This window comes from Bos grunniens, chromosome 10 (assembly GCF_055505025.1).
Source record: "Bos grunniens cultivar Pamir isolate PY7600 chromosome 10, Bosgru_T2T1.0, whole genome shotgun sequence".
NCBI classification, from domain to species: domain Eukaryota; kingdom Metazoa; phylum Chordata; class Mammalia; order Artiodactyla; family Bovidae; genus Bos; species Bos grunniens.
This window is the reverse complement of record NC_141174.1, coordinates 41,637,662-41,661,491: the sequence shown is the minus strand read 5'-3', so window position 1 is coordinate 41,661,491 and position 23,830 is coordinate 41,637,662. Positions and strand designations below refer to the sequence as shown.

Here is a 23,830-nt window from a genome sequence, read left to right as displayed (position 1 = left end):
AAGAACCCATCTGCCAATGCAGGAAACTTTAGAGATGCAGGTTCGATCCCTGCATTGGGAAGATCCCCTAGAGGAGGGCATGGCAACCCACTCCAGTATTCTTGCCTAGAGAATCCCATGGACAGAGGAGCCTGGTGGGCTACAGTCCATGGGGTCATAAAGAGCCGGACACAAATGAAGTGACTTAGCTAGCTAGCTAGGAGTTAGCTACCAATTCATGTATGTCTGTGATAATTTTCTTGAAAATTTATCTGTTTATATGTGGCCCCCACTTGAGTTACAACTGAGCTGAGAATAAAGCTTGCTGAAGTGGTTTTGGTGTGAGCTTGTGTTAGGAAGGCTTTTATATTTTCTTTTTTTTTTTTTTAGAGAGTGTAAAGTTATGTATTCCATAAAACTCAGATAAATCTGAACTAATTATCAAAGTAGTGCCACAGTCTTATGAATGACTTTTTATTAAATAGTACAGAGGCTTATTTCCTTTTTTGAGGAAGGGATATCTTTAAGAACCTGATGAAGAATAAACAGATCTGCACACTGTATTGGATGAACTTGGGTGGTTTCAAGTAACAGAACGAGCTTACGATGCAGAAGGGGAGATTTGTTATGAGAAATCCTGGCTGCCCCAGCAACTCAAGGGCAGTGGTGCAGCAGGCTTTCTGGAGGGCTGGGAGCAGGGGCCAAACGCTCTCGCAGGTTTCCCTGGTGCCTTGTGGTCTCTGTCTGCTCCTCCCTGCAGACCTAGCCCCTACTGCATGCAAATAGCCTGCTCTGTGCTGCTTTCAGTACATCCTAGCCCTCCGCTCCCAAGTGACAACATCTGAGGTTCCAGCCACATGGGAAGATTAAGATTAATAAAGATTAAGACCAGTTCTCTCCAATCCCATTTCCAAATTCCTGGAGGAGACCATATGATTGGCCTGCTCAAACCTAGCACTCAGATACAAGGTCCACTCTGCTCTGTCTCCAGGTCTACTATGCTGCTACATGAAATTTACATACGATTTCAGGGCACCTTTGCATCTCCTGAGACCCATATGTGATCTTCAAGTTAAGAACCCCAGACTGGGGAAATTTGAATGCCAGTAGCCCATCAGCACTACCTTTTAACTGTAAAACTTATGTCGGGAATGGAACATGCCTTTGAATAGAAGGTATTTGCACAGGCATAGACCTTGAGAGCCCTTGCTCTGTGCAGGAGTTGTGAATTTTGAATATCAGTGGTTAAACCCCAGGATGGTGAATACGACATAGATTGAATTATAACACTCTCCAAGGTTGTGGATATTATATTCCTAACTTTTACCCTTAAAGGTTTGGAAATTCAATTTTAATTATTGTTAACATGCTTCGTAAATATCCAAGGGAATGCAATATAGACCTGTTCATACATTCAGAGAGCCAAAATCTGGCTCACGTTGTTTTTTCTTCCACAGTTGGAGAAAATTGTGGTGTTCGGCTTGCCTCTTGGGGCATGTTAAACCACTTTTAATGCTGTCTCTTATTATTTTCTAACCATATGCACTTTCCACACGTATCTAACTAGCTGCTTTAGATGAAACCCCAGTGTCTGGCCAAGCTGATGTAAATCTTTAGTAAGTGGTAAGAAAGAACAGGGTAACACAGTGCCTCTTTAGTGTTCAGACAGGACACAGTTTAACAGTTGTAGACTTCATAGTCTCGGGCACAACTTTAGATATTTTTACCAGTTCCATAGAGTGGAAATTTCTGAACCATACAGCATTCTCCCACTGGCTGCACTAAGCAAAACTTAGCTATAACTGGCTTTTCCTATCTGCCTGTATTATATAGTATTAATATTTTGCTCTTCAGATCATTAACCTGGGATGACTGGGACATTATTATTATTTCCAAAGAGCTTGGTGCGTATTTGTGGAATTGCTATCCTGTGCTATAAAACAGTGATCACGTGCAAGCATATAAATGTCCCCAATCATCAAAACCTGTGTGTTACCAGTAAAGTTGCCAAGAGGCCACCATGGTTGTCCAGTTAGTGATACATTTTCAGTCCATGGAGTAGATCTTGTTATTGTAAAATAACAGCAGAAACTCAGTTCTGAGGTTCTAAGTGCTTTTAAGTTTTCGGTCTCTGCCATATTTTGATACCAATCAGGCACAGATTTTTGTCAGGAATCTTCTTTTGTTGACTAAATGGGTTTTGATTGGTGGCCTAGTGATTGGGTTTTGCTTCTGTGGCCTCGCTCGTCCCCTCTGCTTTGGTGCCTGCCTTCTACACAGTTCACTCACGTGTTCTGAGTAATGCTCGTTCTTTCTTCCAACTTGTCTGTCTTCAGTTGAGTTCAGCGCCAGACCCCGTGCTGGAAACAGTCTCAGGAATTTTTCATTCATCAGACATTTTCTTCCAAAGAAAAATTCTGAGAATAGGAGGGTCACCTTGAGAGTATATTAATGTAGTTCAGTTGTGTGTATCGTGTGTGTATGTGTGTATGTGAGAAATGAGAGAGAGAGAGAAGCAACGTATGTATCACATACCCATAAGCAATTGAATATTTGGTAGGAAGCCAATTCTAGAAATAACTCTTCCCAGCCAGCATATCAAAACTATCTCACTGTCATTTATCTGTCTTGATATTACAGAAAGCCCATATTTATATGAGGCACTTCTCAGATGTGGTTAAATAGCTGAACTTTTGTCCTTGCTTTAAGTTTTCCCCCAGATCTCTGAGAATTGATAATATCACTGGAATGCGGTATGTATCTGTTTCCTGTAGAATGAACTTAGGGCTGGCAGCTAGAATGCTAGTGGTCTTGGATTCCCTTGCCCTGTCATTTCATAGAAGCAGCAGTGAAGTTCCCCTGGAGGAAATCCCACCCACCACGCCAGGATTCCGTCACATATCATTGGTCTGAGCCGTGTGTACTTAACACTCAGGTTTCTGGGAGACTTGGCCAAATGTATCTGAAGTAAGAATTCCAACCATAAAATTTATATATAAATATCTGAATGTGATACGATGAAAGGCTTGCTCACAGAGGAAGGAAAGGAAGAGAAATTTCATAAAAAAAACTGAAATACGTAGCACAAGATATCATTTCGTTATGTGTAGGTTTTGTTTTAGTAGCATCAAGAAAGACAGAGAATAGTTTTATGCAGGGCCGGCCTCATCAGTTCAAATCACCTGTCCCCACTGGGAACTTGATTGTGAAAGTGTTGTTGTTTTAGTTGCTAAGTTGTGTCTGACTCTTTTGCGACCGCATGGACTGTAGTCCACCGGGCTCCTCTGTCCATGGGATTTCCCAGGCAAGAACACTGGAGTAGGTTGCCGTTTCCTTCTCCAAGGGATCTTCTGACCCAGGGATCAAACTCACATTTCCTGCATTGGCAGGAGGATTCTTCACCACTCTGACGCCTGGGAAGCCCTGTGAAAGTGTAAAGAACCTTTATATTGGTTGTTGGTAGTTAGAGCCTAGTCTTCCATCAGATTCTCCACTTCATTGAGTGACTTGCCATATAGCCAGCTACTGAAGTCAGAAACCCAGGAGACATCCTTGTCCTGGCAGTTTCCCTTACGCTTCACACCCAGTCCATCTTCACATTCTGTTGGTCCTGACACCTGCCAAGGACATCCCCCACCCGTCGACTGCTCTCCATTTCTACATCATCACCTCCTTTAGTCACCGCCATGTTTTACCTCATTTCCACTCTTGAACCTTCTAAGCAGAACTCTGAAAATAATACATTGTGTTTTCAGTGGCTTCCTTTTGAATCTAAAGCCAAACCCAAGCTCCTCATCTTGGCCTGGAATGTGCTGTGTAATTCAGTACCTGCCTGATGTTCCACCCTCATTGTATGCCCCGTTCCCCTTCCTCTCTCAGCTCTGGTCAGTGTGGCCTTCTTTTATTACTAGAGAAGCCAGGCTATCTCCCAGCTCTCTTTTAAACCTGGGAAGCAGTTACTCTCATTTTCACAGCTGGCCTGCTGTCAGCTTTTAGGCCTCAGTTTGAATGGCGCCTCCTCCAAGAAGTCTTTCCTGATAACTCTTATCAAGGCAAGTATCCCCAACTACTTTTCTTTTTTAATCACACCAGCACATTTATTTCATTTGTAGACTAAATCACAAACTCGTATCTGTCATTCCTTTTAATGTATTTACCTATATTTATTGACCTCCTCCCTCAACCAGGTGGTAAACTACGTGTGGTTAAGGACTTTATCCCACACTGCCCACTGATACAGCACAATTAATATTTGTTGAATGAATAAAGGACTCCCAACTGCATTTTATAGTTGTCAAGTTTACTCATTGAACCTGATCATTGAAGTCAGAATGTCTGATTACTTTAAATTTATATTTATTTCGTATTTTATTATTTTATATTATTTTATTTTATGCAGTGGATTTTTTTTAATAGTAGTAAAATACATAAAGTTTTCTGTTTTAGCCATTTTTATGTGTATGGTTCAGTGGCATTAAGTACATTCACATTGTGTGTAACCTCCATCCATCTCTAGAACTTTTTCGTTTTCCCAAAGTGAAATGCTATACCCATTAAGCAATAACTCCCCATTCTTACCTCCTCCGGCCCCTGGCAACCACTATTCTACTTTCTCTCTGTGAATTTCACTATTTTAGGTACTTTATATAAATGGAACTTGTAGTGGAATATTTGTAATCAATTTGTTTTTATTACCCCTTTACTAACATAGGATTTTACCCTCCAAATGTGAAAATCTCATTTATAATAATAATATTCCAAAAAGTAGTAATCATTTTCAAATTTTAATGATAAAATATTCCATTGGACTCCTTTGGAAAATTAGTTTGCTTTTCTTAGAACTTATATTTGGGACTTCAGCAGTATTACAGGGCACTTTTGAGATATAAGAGTTGATCTAAGAATATGTTGGTCCTGGAAATTTTTATATTGAATAGCATTGATCATCAGGCCCTTTACTCTTATGTCGTTAATCCTGCTTTTGGATGGTAGAGAATGTTTTCTACTTCCCGGCTTTGAAGAAAATACAAAAGAACAAATAAATCATATTGTTACATAATACTATTGTTTTTGTCTTGCTGTTCAATAGCTGATGCTCTGTGGTGAAACTGCAGTTTGGTTTAATGTGGCACTCATACAAGCCATTTTAACAGTGAATAATATCAGAGCCAGCTGGTTCTTTCAAGTTGAATTTGCAGACCATTAAAACTGAAGACACTCTGTGATTTGATCATCTTGATGGTACATATATCACCCAAACCAGAATTTGACTTTTAGCCACCACCCCAACCATTTTAATTTTTTTCTAATAAAAGAGTTCAGAGATAACTTTGGGGGAAAATGGAAATCAGTACAGACTTGTAGGACGTGCAGTGAGGGAATGAATAATGTCAGGTAAGTGATTATTTGGAAATGAGATCTTCTCTTCCCTGAACAAGATTGCTTACTGTTTTCTTCATCATGGAGTAGAGTAAAATGTGGTAATAATTTTCTGTAGTCAAATTGCTGACACACAAAATTGGGTCCGCAGAACTATGGCCTGGATTTTGAATTGCTTAGTCTGCGTGTTAGATTAAATGCTGTACAGCACATCACCTTGCTATTGCAGTTTTGAATGATATTTGTTTAAAATTTATATGTCAGTATTTTTAACTTACAGATGAAAGAAGTTGAAAGTCACAGAAAATATTCACACAGAATAGTGTTGTTCTTATTCCTATGCTTTGTTTCTAAGATGGTTTTTTAAAAATTAAAATTAAGCTGTATCTCAGATACAGTTGGGGCTTCCCAGGTGGCACAGTAGTCAAGAATCCACGTGCCAATGCAGGAGGCACAAGAGACTTGAGTTTGATCCCTGGATTGGGACGATCCCATGGAGTAGGAAATGGCAACCCACTCTAGCATTCTTGCCTGTAAGATTCCATGGACAGAGGAGCCTGATAGGCTATAGTCCGTGGGATCGTAAAGAGTCAGACATGACTGAGCTGCTGAACACTAGCAGAAACAGTTTCTGAAAGTAAACATTTTCTATAGTGTAGTTTAGTACAATTTGCCAAAAGGTCATATTTTTTAATAACATTGTGTAGACCATGCTTCATAGGCAATCTTGCATGCAGTATTTTATAGAAATGTAGGATTAGAAAGTAGATTAAAAATGTATTGGGTCATTAAAAAAAACCAGCTTAAATGAAATAGGAGAGGCAATACTGCATAGGAAAATTAGCTCTGAAAGGATTTCCAGCCTTCCCTAAGGATTTTTATTACCAAGTATTTCAAACCTCCATTAAAGTTGAAATAATAATATAAGGATACCCACATACCTTCTACCTACACTAAATATTTGTTAACATTTTCCCACTTCTATACATATACTCTCTATGTATATCAGTTCAGTTCAATTGTTCAGTTGTGTCCAACTGTTTGTGACTATATGGACTACAGCATGCCAAGCTTCCCAGGCTTCCATCACCAGATCCCGGAGCTTGTTCAAACTCATGTCCATCTAGTCGGTGATACCATCCAACTGTCTCATCCTCTGTTGTTCCCTTCTCCTCCTGCCTTCAATCTTTCCCAGCATCAGTATATATGTGTGTGTATATATAACATATATATATATATCTGTACATAATATATATTAATATATGTATTATATAGTATATGTGTATATATATTGCATGTCTGTATGTTCCATATTATATATAATTTTTTTGTTGTTATTGTTTAGTGCTAAGTCGTGTCCAGCTTTTTCCAACCCCATGGACTGCAGCACACCAGGCTTCCCTGTCCTTCACTATCTCCCAGATTTGCTCAAACTCATGTCCATTGAGTCAGTGATGTCATCCTACCATCTCATCCTCTGTTGTTCCCTTCTCCTCCTGCCCTCAGTCTTTCCCAGCATCAGGGTCTTTTCCAGTGAGTCAGCTCTTCGCATTAGGGGGCCAAAGTATTGGCGCTTCAGTGTCAGTCCTTCCAATGAATATTCAGGGTTGATTTCCTTTAGGATTGACTGGTTTGATAACTCCTTGCTGTTCAAGGGACTCTCAAGAGTCTTCTCAGCACCACAGTTCAAAAGCATTAATTCTTTGGCTCTCAGCCTTCTTTATGGTCCAACTCTCATATCCATACATGACTACTGGAAAAACCATAACATTGACTATGTGGACCTTTGTCAGCAAAGTGATGTCTCTGCTTTTTAATACACCATCAAGGCTTGTCATTCTCCCACTGGACAGCCCAGGGATTGAACCCGGATCTCCTGTATTGCAGATGGATTCCTTACTGTCTGGGCCACCAGAGAAGCCCATATATAATTTTATGTATATTTAATTTGTTTATATTTAGTGTAAATTATATATTTAATTATATATGATATCAGTGTGATTTATAATGCATTTTATAAATGTATGTATTATTACCTGTGTATAATCATATATTATGTCTGACTCATTGGAAAAGACCCTGACGCTTGGAAAGATTTAGGGCAGGAGGAGAAAGGGGTGACAGGGAATGAGATGGTTGAGGCATCATTGACTCATTGGACATGAATTTGAGCAAACTCCAGGAAATAGTGAAGGACAGGAAAGCCTGGTATGTTGCAGTCCATAGGGTCGCAAAGAATCGGACACAACTGAGCAACTGAAGAACAACAACAATACATTTGTGGTCTGTTTTGCTAAATCATTTGAAAATTAAATTACATATATCATAGTACTTTACCTCTAAAAAATAAGGCCATCTCATATATAACCACAATCCCATGATCACATATAAGAGAACAGTTCCACAATATCTTCTAGTGTCCAGCTCATATAAAATTTCTCCAGTTGTCTCTTTTTGAAACAGTATCCAGTAAAGTTTTGGTTATTCGTATCTTTTTAATCTAAAATAATAACTTCTACCTTCTTTTTTGTGTATGAGGGGTCATTTACATTTGGAAAAGTTCAGGCCAGTTGTCTTTGAAAATCATGCATGCTTGGTTTTCTGATTCCTTCTTCGTGGTGTTATTTATCTTGTTCTTCTATCCCTGTATATCCTCTTGACTAGAAGCTAGGTAGGTCTGGAAGCTTGATTTAAGGTTTCACTGTTTTTGGCATCCACTTATTAGATAATGTTTAGTATTTCATATTTCATCATATCAACAGGTGTGTGGGAAGATTTCAGTGTTCCACCGTAGGGCAATTCTGGAGGAAATGAAAAGTTAACTTTTGGTGTTACTGACGTGAAGTTTGATCAATGTCTTTGGATCCCCCTGGAATTTTACTCAACTACCAGCACCCATACTGGACAAAGAAGCTAGAAATGGGAGTTTATGGTCGTGCAGTGATATCGTGTATATAAACGTGCTCTGTCACACTGGAAAGAGAGAGCTTGGCAATGTGAATTCATAGACTGTTAGGACAGTGGAATAGTTGGTGGTTAACCCTCTTAAATTTTGATTTGTTGTCTGGCTTAGTGAGCATGTAGTCAATATAATTACTAAGGGATATAATAAAGTGCCTCATAATCAGTCAACCCTATGGAAATGAATACTTTGTTGTGATTAGAATGCCCATCCTCATTGAGAGACACAGTTATGCTGCATGGCAGTGATCCCAGTTTATGGCCTGTCTCACATTTCTAAGGTTAGACATTCAGGTGAGCAGTCAGCTGTGTTGTAAGCACTTTGCAAACTCACTTATGGATGCCCAGGCACCATGCCACATCTACTGAATCATCTTCCATGAGGGAGGTGTATGGCAGGACAGGGCTGAGGCTCAGGCATCAATTCAGTTCAGTTCAGTCGCTCAGTCATGTCCGACTCTTTGTGACCCCATGAACCACAGCACGCCAGGCCTCCCTGTCCATCACCAACTCCCGGGGTTCACCCAAACTCATGTCTATTGAGTCGGTGATGCCATCCAATATTCTCTTCTCCTTCTGCCCTCAATCTTTCCCAGCAATCTGGGTATTTTCAAATGAGTCAGCTCTTCGCATCAGGTTGCCACAGTACTGGAGTTTCAGCTTCAACATCAGTCCTTCCAGTGAACACCCAGGACTGATCTCTTTTAGGATGGACTGGTTGGATCTCCTTGCAGTCCAAGCATCAGTGTTTTGCAAAACATCCCCAGGTGATTTAGGTCCTAAGGCTAAGAATGATTAGAATAAGAAGAGATAGTAGCAATTATGAGACTGATTATGATCATGGAACTTCTTTGCCTTCATTTTGCTCAGACTGAAAGTTCTCTGAACTCCTTCCTCGGAAAGCTGTATTGAAATTCTATATGTCAGGAGCTTAATGTGTCCTAGGCCAACCTACCTGGAAGGAAGAAGCATGCTGTGACCCTCTGTATTGTGGATAAATTGATATCTTATTGTTTTGTTTATAATTTTTATGAAAAGATGTATTTAAAATAATTGGAGCCTGGTGCCCAAAATTATATCCTTGTGTCTTCCCTGCAGTTTGTGGTTTAGTGACTGGGCAGGAGTGACAAGAAATCATTGTACCACAGAATATTCTTTTTCTATGAATGATGCATTTGCTTCAGGGTGAAGTCTGACTGCAAATGAAAGTGAAATAATACCACAGGTCACAGCATTCTGGGCTGTAGATCTGGGAAGGAGGTGAGGATGGGAGGCTGCAGATGTACGTTGGTTCAATCCCAAGCCTTGAGGCCAAATCTGTTGGGACTGGGGAACAATCCTTGAGCCTAACCACTCATAATGGGAACATGTAGATGCAGAATTTCCCATGAACTAGCCACACTAGAGAAAGCCAGTTAAAAACAATTAAAATTGCATTTTTATTTTAGAAAGGCTTGGCCCATTGCCCTAGTTCATGGAGGTCTTATAAGGAAGTGATTGCAGAGCAATCTGTGAACACAAAATATTTTTAATGCTATATTTTATTTGCACTAGGAATAATGATTTACATTGCAGGAATGAGTCAGATATTATCCAAGCATTGAATTAGGCACATTCCCTGTCTAAAGCTGGGACTGTCTGAAAAAGAGTATGTAAATTTAGCCTAGTATCACAAAAGTGCTATGGGAATAATTGTAAATAATTGGATTATTAGTAAGGAATTGGGAGTATGGGCAGATTTTTTTCTGTGGTTGGAGTATTGGACAAAAAACAGCATAACTTTGGCAATCTAAATGAAGCACAGGACAAAAGGCACATGCTGCCAAATAAGAATGACATTTGAAAACCATGTTAATACAGCATTTACCTTCCAAGAGATTTTTAGATCCAATTCTGTTTCATCCAGATTATGCCTCTCCCTCTGTGATCAACCATTTTTGTTGAAAACTTGACTCTTCAAGTACCCTTACATCCACTTACGAAGCTGCACTGTCAAATGAGCTGGTTTTTCTCTTTGTAGTGATAAGGATCTAGTGAGGAAATGTGTCAAGTCAAAAGATTTCTGTTGTACATATTCCAACTCTTTGCCAAATATTTAGTGTATTTAATAAAGATGGATCCCTGTGGGATCTAGAGATGCCTAATGAATATTGTCAGAATTAACAAGTATTGTTTCTATTCCATGTGTTTCATATTGAAACGAGGGCAAAAATTATTGACCCTGGAAAAGTCTTAAGGGTTATTTTTCTTTTGATGAAAACCTTCCAGTGAGGAATTCATGTCTGAAGTCTGGAACCAGTGTTAGGTAGGACTGACTCAGATTTTCCTAGCATTTTCTAGTGTGCCTTAATTTTGCTCGTGTCACTCAGAAAACACTGTATTTGCATATACCCTGAATCTTTGCAGTTCTCATTTGTAAGAATTCCATAGAGTATCTTGGCAAAACAAAGAGGAAAAACAAACCCAAACAGTGTTGAAAACTATAAATTAAAATTCATGTTCCATTATGTTTTATAAAGATTGAAAAATGACATACCAATGTGAGTCTGTTGGATTAAAATATTTACATTTGTCTCAATAAGTTAGAAAGAAAATAGGAAATAAACCTAAATTTCTTTCTTTGTTACCTAACATGGAAGTTTTAATTTTTTAAGTAAAAGATTATGTTGCTGTGATCTTTCAGTCTCAACTATAAGATGTATATAGTCATAAAAGCCTTGATGTGTGTTGCATAAGATTAAATTAAATTATTGAATAAATTTTGTCATAACTTGATGGAAAATTATGCAGCAATTAAGGTCATATTTTGGAATAGTATTTACATGGGAAGATGATTTTGCCAATATTAAGTAAAAAAAAAAAAACAGGATTCAAATTTGACTGTTGGGTATAATTCCAATTTTGTGATAAAAAAGATAAAGCTTACATATAAAATTATGTAGGATAATATAATTTGGCAAAACAAATACAATATTGTAAAGTTTAAAAATCAAATAAAATTAATTAAAAAAAAAAGAAATCAGGTTTCTTTAGGTGCCATTATATGTGATTTTTATTTTCTTATTTATATGTTACTGCCTTGTTCTAAGTAACTGAAATAATTATTTTTGAATCACAGAAATATATAAAAGATTATAATATAAAATAAACAACATCTATCAGAGAAGTATTTATTAAATGCCCTTAGTAGTATTTGGGGGTTCCCTGGTGGCTCAGGCAGTAAAGAATCTGCCTGCAATGCAGGCAACCCGGATTTGAGGTCTGGGTCAGGAAGATCCCCTGGAGAAGGGAATGGCTACCCACTCCAGTATTCTTGCCTGGAGAATGCTACAGACAGAGGGGGCTGGCGGGCTACAGTCCATGGAAACGCAAAAAATTTAGCATGACTGAGTGACTAACCCACACAAGTACTATTTGGAAGAACTGAGCCAAAGAAAGAATGATGGCTTAAGCATTTGACTTTGTCCAGGCACTTACTGTGTTTAAGAGCAACTTGGTTGTACACCACCATGGTGCTGAGTGACTTCTTTATTGATAGAATGAAATGAGGGCAGAGATTTTCTTCAACAGCTCAAGCACTTTTGGATTCTGGTTTGAATACAGTGTCTATGGAAGACAATAGTAGATTTTTAATAGATCTGGCATATTATGAAGGATATTAAAATATACTTAGAATTTGACAATATAAAAAGCTAATCAGGTAAAAAAATGTGGAAACAAAAAAAGACAATAGTAAACTGAGGAAGTATCAGGAAATAGGGCTGGAAAGATGGGCAGGGGCAGCAAAGGTCTAAGGCTAGTTTTCTGAAAGATAACGCTAGTGCTATTTATGTCCCAATTACACAACTTTTGGCCTGTTTGCATATTCCTGACTAGTGTTTACTTCATATTTTTCTTTATATTTAAAGTTCTTTTATTCATTCTCATCATAGCAAACACACCTATGAAATTATGAGTCTGGTGTGTTTGTATTTTTTAATAATATGAATTAAAATTAATATGTAACTATTAAAACCATATGATATAAAACTTCCTTGCATCCCATCATAGCACACTTTGGTAAGCACTGGAGTAGAGAAACAGAGATGTGGAGATAAGGACTTGACTTTTGGACCATTCTGCCTATCTCTCAAGTGCTGCCGTAATTTGGGCTGGTTTTCTTGCTATACTTGACTGGATGAAACTTTGTGTTTGGAATTTCCTAGAAGGCTCATCTTCCAGCACAGGCATTAGGGCAGTGCCATTGACCACAGGTGACCCATTCTAGCAAGATAGAAGGGAGAGTGAGGAAGAACATTTAGTGATGGGGAGCGGATGGGGTCGCAATTGCAACAGAGAGAAAGGAGGAAGAAATACACAGGATGGGGGTCCGCCAACTGGTAAGAGTCAGCTGTTGCCCAAATACTGTCATGGTTCAGCCTGTTCTCTCTTGTGGGTACTGTGATAAAGAGTTGTCCTGAGTGAATTTCATCTCCTGTCCCCTGAACTACTTGGAGAAAGAAAAAAGAACATCAAGATGAAAATATAGCCCAGTCACACCCAGTGATTTTCATGAACCTGTAGAATTCAGTGGTGAAAGGAACTTAAATGGGCTCACTTAGTCCACCCCTGGACTCATAAGAAATGCTCTATCTGTGCACATCCGCAAATGACGTGAGGAAGCATGCAGTGTTGGCTTGTGGATAGGAGCCCAAGAGTCTTGCCAAAGCCCAGCCTCCCTTATCTGCCAAGACCACTGTAGAACAGAAAGGGCCATTATGGCCCAGATTTCCACTACAGGGAGGCTGCCGATGGCCTGGCTTTGGTCCGCTGTGCTCGCTATATCATAATCTTTCTTGTTTGCTGGCTGCTGAATCCAGATTGACTTTCTCCCTTTAGAAAAAAAAAAAAAAGGAGATTTTATATTGGGCAAGAATACTTGAAAATGGAACTTCTCCTAGGGTCTCAGCTTACCTCTGTTTGCTTTAAGATGATCCGTTTGTCTATGGGGTATGGTGATTTCAGATCAGTGCCCTCTCTTTTAAATATTCGATGTCTTTTGCAGAGCTAACTGTTTTGGTGGTTGTTTTTGTTTTGAATGAGGTTTTTTTGTTGTTTGTTTGCTTTTTTCTGTGTGTGTTTGAAGTAAGATGGACCCAATCAAAAGAAACAAATAACTATTTCTGTTTTTCAAGAAACTCCAGAGAAAAAGGTGTGCTGACTTGCCTTGTTGCAAGTTTGAAATTCTTTGTTTTCGCCAACCTAAATAATAATAGACTGTAAGCTTAATGAGGGCAGGGATTTGATCTCTTTTAATCACCAAAGCATCTATATAAAGCATGGGAATGGATTTGTAATAGTTCCTGATACATTTTCGTAGGTGAATGAATGTGTAAATAACGTTATTGTGTCATTTTTGGATAGCATGTCCCAGTTGTATTTTCCATTAGCTCATCTGATCCTTGCAACAGCATCTTCAAAGTGGATAGAATCTGATGTTTTTATCCTCATTGTGTAGATGAAGTACATGCAGTTCAGAAGTGGTGTACCCCAGACTTCACATGGAAGTTGGTGATGTGTGGTTCTTTCCATTCCTGAAGACCATTTTGCAATTTGGAATCCGGCAAGATGGGTCCAGCTGTTCTTCTGTGTGAATCTTCCTGCTTTTCTAGACCTTCACGGAATTCTCCTTTTTTATTTTCAGATTACAGGACAGGTCCATGTTTTACTGTGATCAGCAACCAGATGTGCCAGGGACAGCTCAGCGGGATTGTCTGCACGAAAACGCTCTGCTGTGCCACGGTCGGCCGTGCCTGGGGCCACCCCTGTGAGATGTGTCCCGCCCAGCCCCACCCCTGTCGCCGCGGCTTCATTCCAAATATCCGCACAGGAGCTTGTCAAGGTAAAGCCCGGGCCAGTGGAGTTATTAATGGATCCATCTTATTTGCTCTGGAGAGCCATTCTCCAGTGAAGTTGGAGAGAATGGAAAAGCAGTGTCAGAGGCATAACTTCACGATTTCGCTGACGGCATGATCTCCAGCTTAGGCATTAGGAGTGTGGCTCAGGAGAGAGCAGCTGGCCCCTCTGGACTTTTTCCTTGCCAGCAGTCCCCCTACCCCCCCGCTCTGACCCCCAAAGTGTTTCCCAGGAGTGATATGATTCTGTTTACAGCAATGTTGTACATTATAGTAATCCTGTGTATAAATATGAAACAAAATTTGTGAACAAGGTAGTTTGTTTTTCTTAGCTTTTTTTCTCCCCCTTCGTTTGAAATTGTTGGAGTTCCTCTGTCTCATGGGTTGTACTTAGTTGACCTGAAAAAAATTGTTCCTCTCTCCATTTTACATGCTACATTATGCTTTTTCTTTTTTATAAAACAAGTCAGAAATAAATTAGGATTTGTTTCACAGTTTTAAATATCCCCAGATGTCGCCCGCTCGCTTCTTCTCCTGCCTCCCATAGAAGCCCTTACTCTGTTTTTGGCTTTTACTCCTGTTCTTCCAGCTGTACAAATTCTTTTATTGTCTGGATGTCTGGCAGGAAATAGGAGGAAGTGAACAGAGGCAGCTCTCCACTAAACTGATGGGCCTGAAAACTTCCAGCCTGTATCTGTTTCCTTTAGACATCTTCAGTGCTTTTTTAGAAAGTTGCAGTATTTTCAGAAAATTCAAGGTATGCTTTTCAGAGGCACATAGATCCTAGTTTGGTTTTGTTCTGTATGTCAATTCTAAGGATAATGTGCAATGAAACAGAGCTTGAGCTTAATCACACAGTTCTGTGGAGCTCCTTTAAATTATACTTCAATAAATTCTATTTCACATGAACACTGTCAATCCTGGCCCTTTGAATGTATCCTTCTGAATGTTAGGAGTAGCAGGAAGTCACTTTGAAACCCTAGAGTCGCAAAAGGGTAGATTGTACAATTTTATGTAACAAAGAGTAAGTTTCATTCTGCTTTTCCTCTGGTGCCTTCTTATTTTTCTCATCCTTGGAAAGTCTTAGGGAGTTTTGAAAAAAATCGTTGGCCTTGGTGTTCTGAAGATGGCTAATACCTCTGAACTCACCAACAGTGACCAGAAAGCCAGATTTGAGGGCCCCGCTGCCTGTCCATGAGCCGTAGAGGCTGAGGTGCTGAGAGAATCTGGGGGAAGAGAGTAAAGAGAGGGAGGGAAATGCTGCTTCTCCATAGCTTTGATATTCGTTTTGTACAATCTAGACTTTTACACCGTTTTCTTTCTGTTCCTTTCTGACTCTGCTATTCAACATCCAAGGGAAAAAAGTTTTTTTATAAGAAGAAAATTCATGAAAACCCATGGAATCAAAATGGCACTTGTAGTACCACTTTGAGAATGAAATTCTTCATGCCTTTTTTTTGGAAAGAATCTGTTATCAGCTTGGGACACTGTTTTGCTGCTAGTGTTTTTAGTCCTTAGTCTAGATGCGAGGGGCTGTGGGCAGTGGGCTCAGTGAAGAGTTTATTCCATCTTCAGTCTTGGAATATATGACCAGCGGAGTGTCCTCATACATATCTCCTCTTGGCTGGAAATTGTGATTGAAAGACTATCTAGTTTTGAGTCCATGTCCAATTTTAATTTCAAATAACATTTTAATGGACACATTCAGCATATCAAGAATGGAAAATTCTGGTGTAAGACAAAATTGAGATCAGCTATAAAAGATAATCTAATTATACTCACATGTTGTCATTGATTTGTAAGGCCAGGACATTTCATTTAAAATAGCAAATGACAATTTAAACCAAAATAAATTGTTGTTCAGGCAGCAACCCTCTTCCAACGTGGCAACTTGTTTCAAAAACACAGATTACTAGAGATTTTACAATTGGCAATTGCTCTCTCACTTCACACAATGAAGAGTAAAACTAAAAGGTAAATAGGCTTCCATGTTTCCAAAAAAATACCCAGAGGAAGAAAAGTTAGACTGCCTCCCTAGGTTTTTTTTATTAAACCAGAGTTTTGTGTGTTATGGATGAAGAGATTAAGAGGATATACATGTACGTTTGCCAGCATCTTTCTAATGAGCCTGGAATGATGACTTTTGCTCCTGGAAAGTTAATATTTGGGGTTCCATGTAGGACCACGGTTATTTCTTGAGTGCTGAGGGTTTAGCAGTGAACGAACAGAAAAACTGCACTCTGGAATCTTGTATTGAAAACATCAAAACAAAGCAAACAGATATTTATTAGGTCAGCTGGTGATTGGTCCTATAGGAAAACATGAAAGAGTAAGGAGAAGTGGTGAGTGATGGGGAGCAAGGCGGGGGGCATGGAGAGGGTCCCCTGCTGCAGGAGAGCAGAGGTCTGATGGGGGCCGGGGACAACATGAGCCGTGCAGCTCTGTGGAGGAAGGATAGTCCAGGCAGGGGCCCCTACTGCCAAGCCCTGAGGCAGGAGCAACTTTGCTGTATTTGAAGAACGGCAGGGAAGCCAGTGTGGATGGAGAGGAGACAGAAAGGGAGAAGGTTAGGAGATGAGGTCAGAGCGTAGAGGGGTCAGTGAGACTCTTGCAGGACTTAGCATGGAGCTGGGATAGGAGCCGACTTACCTTTAAAAAGGTTCCCTCTGGTGGCTGCTCTGCTCTCTCTTCTTGGCTTAATTGCCTGGGTTGTTTAATTTTTATTGTGCAAGACAATTCTCCAGAATTTACAGTGAACATTTTCCATTTCATTTGTATAAAAACATGAGCTGTCTCATGTAGTCTGAGTGATCTCATTCAAGTAAATTCTGTTTGAACTGAATCACTCAATATAACTCTTAAAGACAGTGTTACTATAGAAATGTGTTGCATTTTGACTCTAAGGATTTCTTGAATACCTCTAGTTACCGCTGTCAATCTTTTCATTATCGTATCCTTATACTCTGCCACGTGCGTAATAAAGCTCACAAAAGTTAGTACCAACATGCTCCTGTGTATGAGGACAGATGGAAGATGGGGAAATAAAAGAATACCTGTGACTTCTCATAGAGCATTACTGACAAAGTTATGTTACTCAAATTATTCATTTTGTATAATGTAATTGTGAGAAACGGTTTCTCTCATCCTGTTCCAACTGTGGTGATGGACAGATAATGCATTGATATAAATGTGATAACTGGACAAACTATCGTATTTTCTTCTGCAATGAATTTGATATGAATTTCTTTCTCTCTGTCTCGCTCACTTCTAAAATCTGACAGATGTGGACGAATGCCAGGCCATCCCTGGGCTCTGTCAAGGAGGAAATTGCATTAATACTGTTGGGTCTTTTGAGTGCAAATGCCCTGCTGGACACAAATTTAATGAAGTGTCACAAAAATGTGAAGGTAAGAAATATCGTGCTTTGCAGTTAAGGGGTGGAGGGGCGGACAAAACCCACATCAGTGATAAGCTATTTTCAAATTGTTCCTAGATCCTTCTGTCTTGGTTATTCCTGGGAATGTGTAAATAGAATATTCTTACCAGGAATAATATGCCTTTCTGCTATTGAACCAGAAAAAGCCTGCAGTTTCTTCCATTTTTTATAGACCTAAAGTAAGAGATCCATCTGAATCAAATTAAATATTAAAACATGAAATGTTCTTGAACCAATATCTGGGTTAAAATGTTCAAGACACATGTTTTTGCATAGTTCTAGAGACATGAATTTGAATCTGATCATTACGTATCATGCAGAATGACATATCTTCTGTTGTTTTTCTAGTTAAAATATATGTTTGATTTTTTTTCCTCCCTGTGGAGAGATCTACTAACTCATCTATTTATGCTCCTGGTACAAGTTTAGGATTTTCTTTTCTTCCTATCAAATGGAAACTTTTTAATGCTAATCAAACAGAAAAATAACTTGAGGTAAATTTATATATTTGAATTTATAGATTGAACTTTTAAAAATGTGTGTACGGAGAATGTGTTCATATTCACCATTTCTGCTCTTTGCCAAAATGAGGCCTGGCTTCCAAGTGTAATAAATATATTTTTTTTCATGAGAGGGAAACATCCAGGAAATAAGTAGGCAGCATTGAACTCTTTTCTTTAGTGAGTTCATGTATATCGTATATATGTAATGTTTGACAGTGTAATAGCATTCTCAAGGCAACATCTCTCATCAACCTGAGCACAAAAGACCTTTTCCTTCCTTCTCCACTCACTGTCTTTGGGGTGAGAGAAGGTTTCATTTTGAGGCAAGCACTTTTGTTGAAAGCAGTTGCTGTTGTATCTATACTCCTAAAACCTAGCAATGAGGAAAACATACTAGGTCATTTGTCAGGAATTGGATCATTAATCTTTCCTTGTTGATGGCCAGAGTATATCATATGTGCAAAAGGCAGCTTTAAATATGAGTTACACTTAAGAAGTTTAACTTCTGCTTGCCCTGAAACTGAATAATCTGTGATAAAACCATCTTTATGGGTTCGACTTGTTTTTAAGTTATTAATCATCCTATAATTTGTAATGATATGTTCTTGAACATGATATAAACAGGTGAGGTAGCTGTGAAAATACTTAGGTTCTTTCTAAGGAAGTAGGGCTTCTTAAAAACATTGTTTCAAGCCAACAAAGTTGACTCCATAGGCTAATGTATTTTAGAAGTTATATTGTGGATTAAGTTAGAAGTAGAGAATGTTGATACTGAAAGGGCAAAGAATTTACTTGGTTTTACCCTTTTACATTATAAATTAAGAAATTGTCTTGGGTGTGTTAAGTGCCCTAAGTCATCAGATAGTGTTAAAACTTCTTTTGATTCACACTCTGGTGCTTGTTGTATCATATTATATTGTCTTTTTTTCCTGGATGCAAGTCATGGCTCCTACTTTAATAACAATATTTCCTAATATTTTGGAACATTTAAAATATTATGGTATAGATTTCCAGGTAGTATCATACATATTTTTTAGGACATTCATAAGCTTTATGGTTTATCGTGTGAAAAACCCACATCAACAATGTGTCATTTTTAGGCTTTTTCAGCTTATATTCAGCTTCAAGACATGTAGTTAGCTTTAGGGCAATATGCTCCATATGACTTGTCCAGTCTGTGTTTTGTTTTCTGGGATTATAATAGCTTCCAGTTTCAACTAGAAATGTTTTCCTGTGACCCTTGCTTTCATTCAGACCAGTGAATCTGCATCAGTCAGAATTGCTCGTTTCCTCTCATTGTGAACTAGACAGAAGATGCACAGATTTAATGCTCGGACTGAAAGAAAAGTGATTCAAAATCCTTTCATTAATGCTAAGAAACCTATTAGAGTAGTCTGTCCAATGAACCAAAAATTCAGTCTGAAAATTACTTAATCCTTTTCCACAAATATGTTTTTTTCTGGCTACATATTGAAGTCAGTAGCCAGATAAAAACAGAATACTTTTGGCTAGACCTTTTTTTTTTTTCTTTGCCATCTCCTGTTACATTAAATTCAGATGATGGTTTTTTCCACTTCCTTTTAATTTTTTCTATGCAAAATTGACATGAGAGGGGACTATCCCATTAGTACTGTATGGACTGTGACCTGGAGACTGTTTGGGCACTGTTGCCCTGTCTAACTCTGGTAGGAAAGTAGTCAGAACGTCCTCTGAGAATGCTTGGTGAGGGGTCTCCTCCTTCGACTTCCTGGCTCTGGGAGTGGGGTCATCTCCAGGTGGTAAATAGAAGGATTTCTGGAAAATCTGGCACCCATCACAGAGACTATCAAGAGCCCACATGTCCCCTAGGAAGATGGTCAGGCCGTGGGCTAGGGAGTGTTCTTCGCCCTTGTCAAAATGGTTCCAGTACCTTTATCATTACTTTGAGTGGCTTTTAAATGTAATTTCCTCTTGCTATGGAGAGGAGGGAACTGGATGCTTGGAAGCCCAGAGTCATTTTTTACAATTCAATCAAAAATTGGTTTTAGCCAATTTATAAGATGCCAACCTCCGCACCCTCGGTGATGGCAAAAGCAGCTTTGTGTAACATCCTTCTTTTGCAGAATGCTACCTTACTTCTTAAAATATCCTCCTTTTTCCCAAAACTTTTGGAAAATCATGTGCCAAGTTTTATAGCAACATGTCCAATTTAGGTACCTTTGAAATATAAATTAACAAACTGGAGCAATTAAATAAAAGTGATTAAATTTCCATAAATTTAAAAAGAAAAAGATTAAAATTTATAGCTATGATTTGAGAAAAAGGGAAGCAGAGTTCATGCCCACCTTTGTTGTTGATTTTTCCAGTGACTCTAGAGTGTGCACGCTGAAAGAACACTCGAGCCTTTTCTTTTTGGAAACCAAGTCCGTATTTGCATAGGTTACTGTGGGAGGAAATTAAGAAATAAAAAGTGTAATTAAAGGATTACGTTTTATTTCTGGAAGAAGTCCCTTGGATTCCTAATTAACCACTAATATTTTGGGATTTAGATTATCGCCAGCCCAGCCTTTAGCAATTATAACACTGCATGATGCAAAAGACTTTTTCAAAATGCAGCTCTTAAGTTTGTGCACTCCCTAATATGTGAGCCAAAAACCTTAAGACTTCCCCTTTCTAAAATAATGGCATATTTATCTGATGCAGGGGCTCTCATCCTGTCAGGCACCAAGGAGAATTCCTGGGGCCACTTAATACATTGCTATTGATCGGGCTCCATCCTCCACAGCTGGGGCAGGCCCTGACTCACTGTTTAAGCTCCCCAGTTCCCATCCAGTTGCTGAGCAGAAACTCTGTGATAGAGGCACAGGAGCCCTGGGAATAAGGTAGACCAGCGCTGGCAGCGTCCCTCTTCCTGTGTGTGATCTTGGACAAGTCAGTTACCAGCTCTGAGTTACATCGGCTTTCAAATGAGGAGGTTGAATAAGGTGGTATCTGGGCGTTCTTTCCAGTTCTGCAATCAGGCCTCCATCTTCACATTTCTCACTGTTTCTCAGTTGGGATCAGACAGCTGGTACTGCATGAATAAGGAACCATGCAAACTGGCAAGCATGGTGTGACTATAAATTACAAATAAGGCTGATGTGGGGTTTTTTGACACAACTTGAAGAATTAGCTTGTTAGCTTTGTAGTCACCTATTTTACACTGGATTTCAGGTGTCTAATAAAGCAATAATAATAATCTCACAGGCTTGGTGGCACTTAAAATTATTAGTATCACATAATGCCTTTGAACAACTGCCACACTTTTTAGTTCGTTTTTTTCTTTTTTTTTATCTTACTTTTTTATTATTTTATTTTATTTTTAACTTTACAATATTGTATTGGTTTTGCCATATATCAATGTTTTTTTCTTATTTTATTAGTAATCTAGACAGTCAGGATCTAGAGAGTCATATTAACTGGTTTCCCCCGTCTCTCAGTCATTTCGACATCTGTGATCCTGGATGAAGCTCCCAGATGCTTGTCTCAGAACTGGGACCCAACTCCATCTACCTGCCTTCCACCATCCTTCCTCCCATCCTGCTAAAGGAGTCCCAGGATAGGGAAGAGGCCGAGGGGTGGGAAGACTGCCTGGAGAGAGCAGATGAAACAGAGAGATAACAAGGAAGAACAACAAAGACCAGGGCAGTAAATCAGGAGGAATGGGACTGGCCATCTGTGCCTCTTCCTAGGTCCCCAGCAGGAAGCCAATGAGGCTAAGGGTATGCTGCTTCCCAGCAGCTCTGTCCTGCCCCAGGGAAACAGGGCGAGCTATTCAGAGCACAGAAGTAACTCTTCTCAGCCAAGTTCTACTCCCCACCGAACCCCTCAAAATGGATTTACTGTTGTGGCTGGCATTTGATACAGATTGATTTTAGTTGATCAATTGATACAAATGATCAATTAGTTGGCCATTGATACAAAAATGCTGAGAAATCCACTGATCTCAAGTTCTCTCCTATGTGGGATCCCTGTTGTTCTATTAAAAGAAGATAAACTCAGTGTGCTAAGAGCCTGGAAAAATAATAGTACGAATGAGTTTCAGAGTATCAGTGATTTTGATTCAGATGCTTTATTTCAGACTTTCACTGTCAGGGATTCCTACCACAGCCTGCTCATGGAATCACAACTCACTCCACTGCCAGGAAGTGATGAGACTGAGAAGCGGGTGGTTCAGGAAAGTGCAAAAGCCCTAGACTCAGGAAGGGAAAGGGTGTGTCACCGAGGAGGGGATGTTGAAGGGGATTCAGAACCATTTAATAAGCTCCTTCAAATTGAACAATTTGACCTGGTACTCTAGCTTTACTTTTGTGAACAGCAAAGAGCTACACACTTCTGTGTGTTTCCTGGCCTGCTGGCCTTTGAAGGTGTGCATCTAGGTGGAAACCCTGCCTTTCCTCCCTGGCCAGCCCCCAGCAGCTGAAGACTTGGGTTTAACATCACTTTGTACATGAACCTCTTTGTTCTTGCTTTGGGTTTTATTCATGCCAGTTTTCTCAAGGCCTAAGTGGAATGCACCGGAATTATAGAAATCAGGTTCTATGATCATGCCGATAGTGTGAGGCTTAGATGAGTTGACATATAATGCATTTGGACAATGCCTGACACTCAATAAAAATTAACTCTGATTATTGCTGTGTTGTCTTAAGGGTCCAAGTCTAAAGTAGCCAGCATGTGAAAGGAGATGTTTCCTACACCTGGCCAAAATTAATTCTTGTTTTTAAATAACTTTCTTCCTGATATACCCTATCCACTTGAATAACCTCTTTGGATATTGATGTCTGTTAAGTGACCTTAATGAGGATGACAGCAGTCATTTTTACAAACACATAGAAAAATGTTTCTTTTAATAGATACTATCTGCTCACATAATTTTTGAGAGGTGAAGTTATGTGACTCAGACATTAACTTTTAGGGATACTTTGAGAAAGGTGCACTTGTCTTAATACTTTTGTGTTATAACCTTGTCTCTCCTTTAGGTGAGGTTGTCGGATGCTCTAAGCTCTTTGATATAGCTGTTTGGCTTTTTGTTGGTTTTAGGTAGCAGTGTGACTGGTAAATACAGAAGGATTGATGTTAAAGAACTGCCTTAAAATGATCCTTGAGATTATGGTTAGAGAAGGACTGATGTTGAAGCTGAAGCTTTAATACTTTGGCCACCTGATGCGAAGAGCCAACTCATTGGAAAAGACACTGATGCTGGGAAAGATTGAGGACAAGAGGAGAAGGGGGCAACAGAGGATGAGATGGTTGGATGGCATCACTAATTCAATGGACATGAGTTTGAGCGAACTCAGGGAGATAGTGAAGGGCAGGGAAGCCTGGCATGCTGCAGTTCATGGGATCGCAGAGAGTTGGACACAAGAGTGACTGAACAATAAGGTTATGCCAGTTCAGGACTCTTAGGCTCTGTCCTTGGCTGTTTCTCTGCTTGACTTTCACTGACTCCACAGTGATGTTTATATCTGCTCAGAGTAGAATATGCACCTTTTCCCTTACACAGCTTCACAAGGACGATCTGTCCGGGTTAGCACTGACTCTAACGTAAGCAGTGACTTATTGGTCGGTTTAGCCTCTAACCTAGCCTAGAAGAATAGGGGTTTTGCTTTTAAGAAGGTTAAACTTCATGGAAACAGTGTCACTGCTGTCTTTTTGACTAA

The 23,830-nt window shown here is 39.3% G+C and overlaps 1 protein-coding gene across 3 annotated transcripts in view; it reads left to right on the top strand.

Annotated features, from left to right (window-relative positions):
• FBN1 (fibrillin 1) overlaps positions 1–23,830 on the top strand; it is a 265,245-nt gene that overhangs the window by 107,813 nt on the left and 133,602 nt on the right. For all 3 annotated transcript variants that reach the window (XM_086320774.1, XM_086320775.1, XM_086320777.1), the window contains 2 exons: positions 14,003–14,200; positions 17,495–17,620. In XM_086320774.1, the coding sequence (XP_086176900.1) occupies positions 14,003–14,200; positions 17,495–17,620 (324 nt within the window). The remainder of the gene's footprint in view (positions 1–14,002; positions 14,201–17,494; positions 17,621–23,830) is intronic.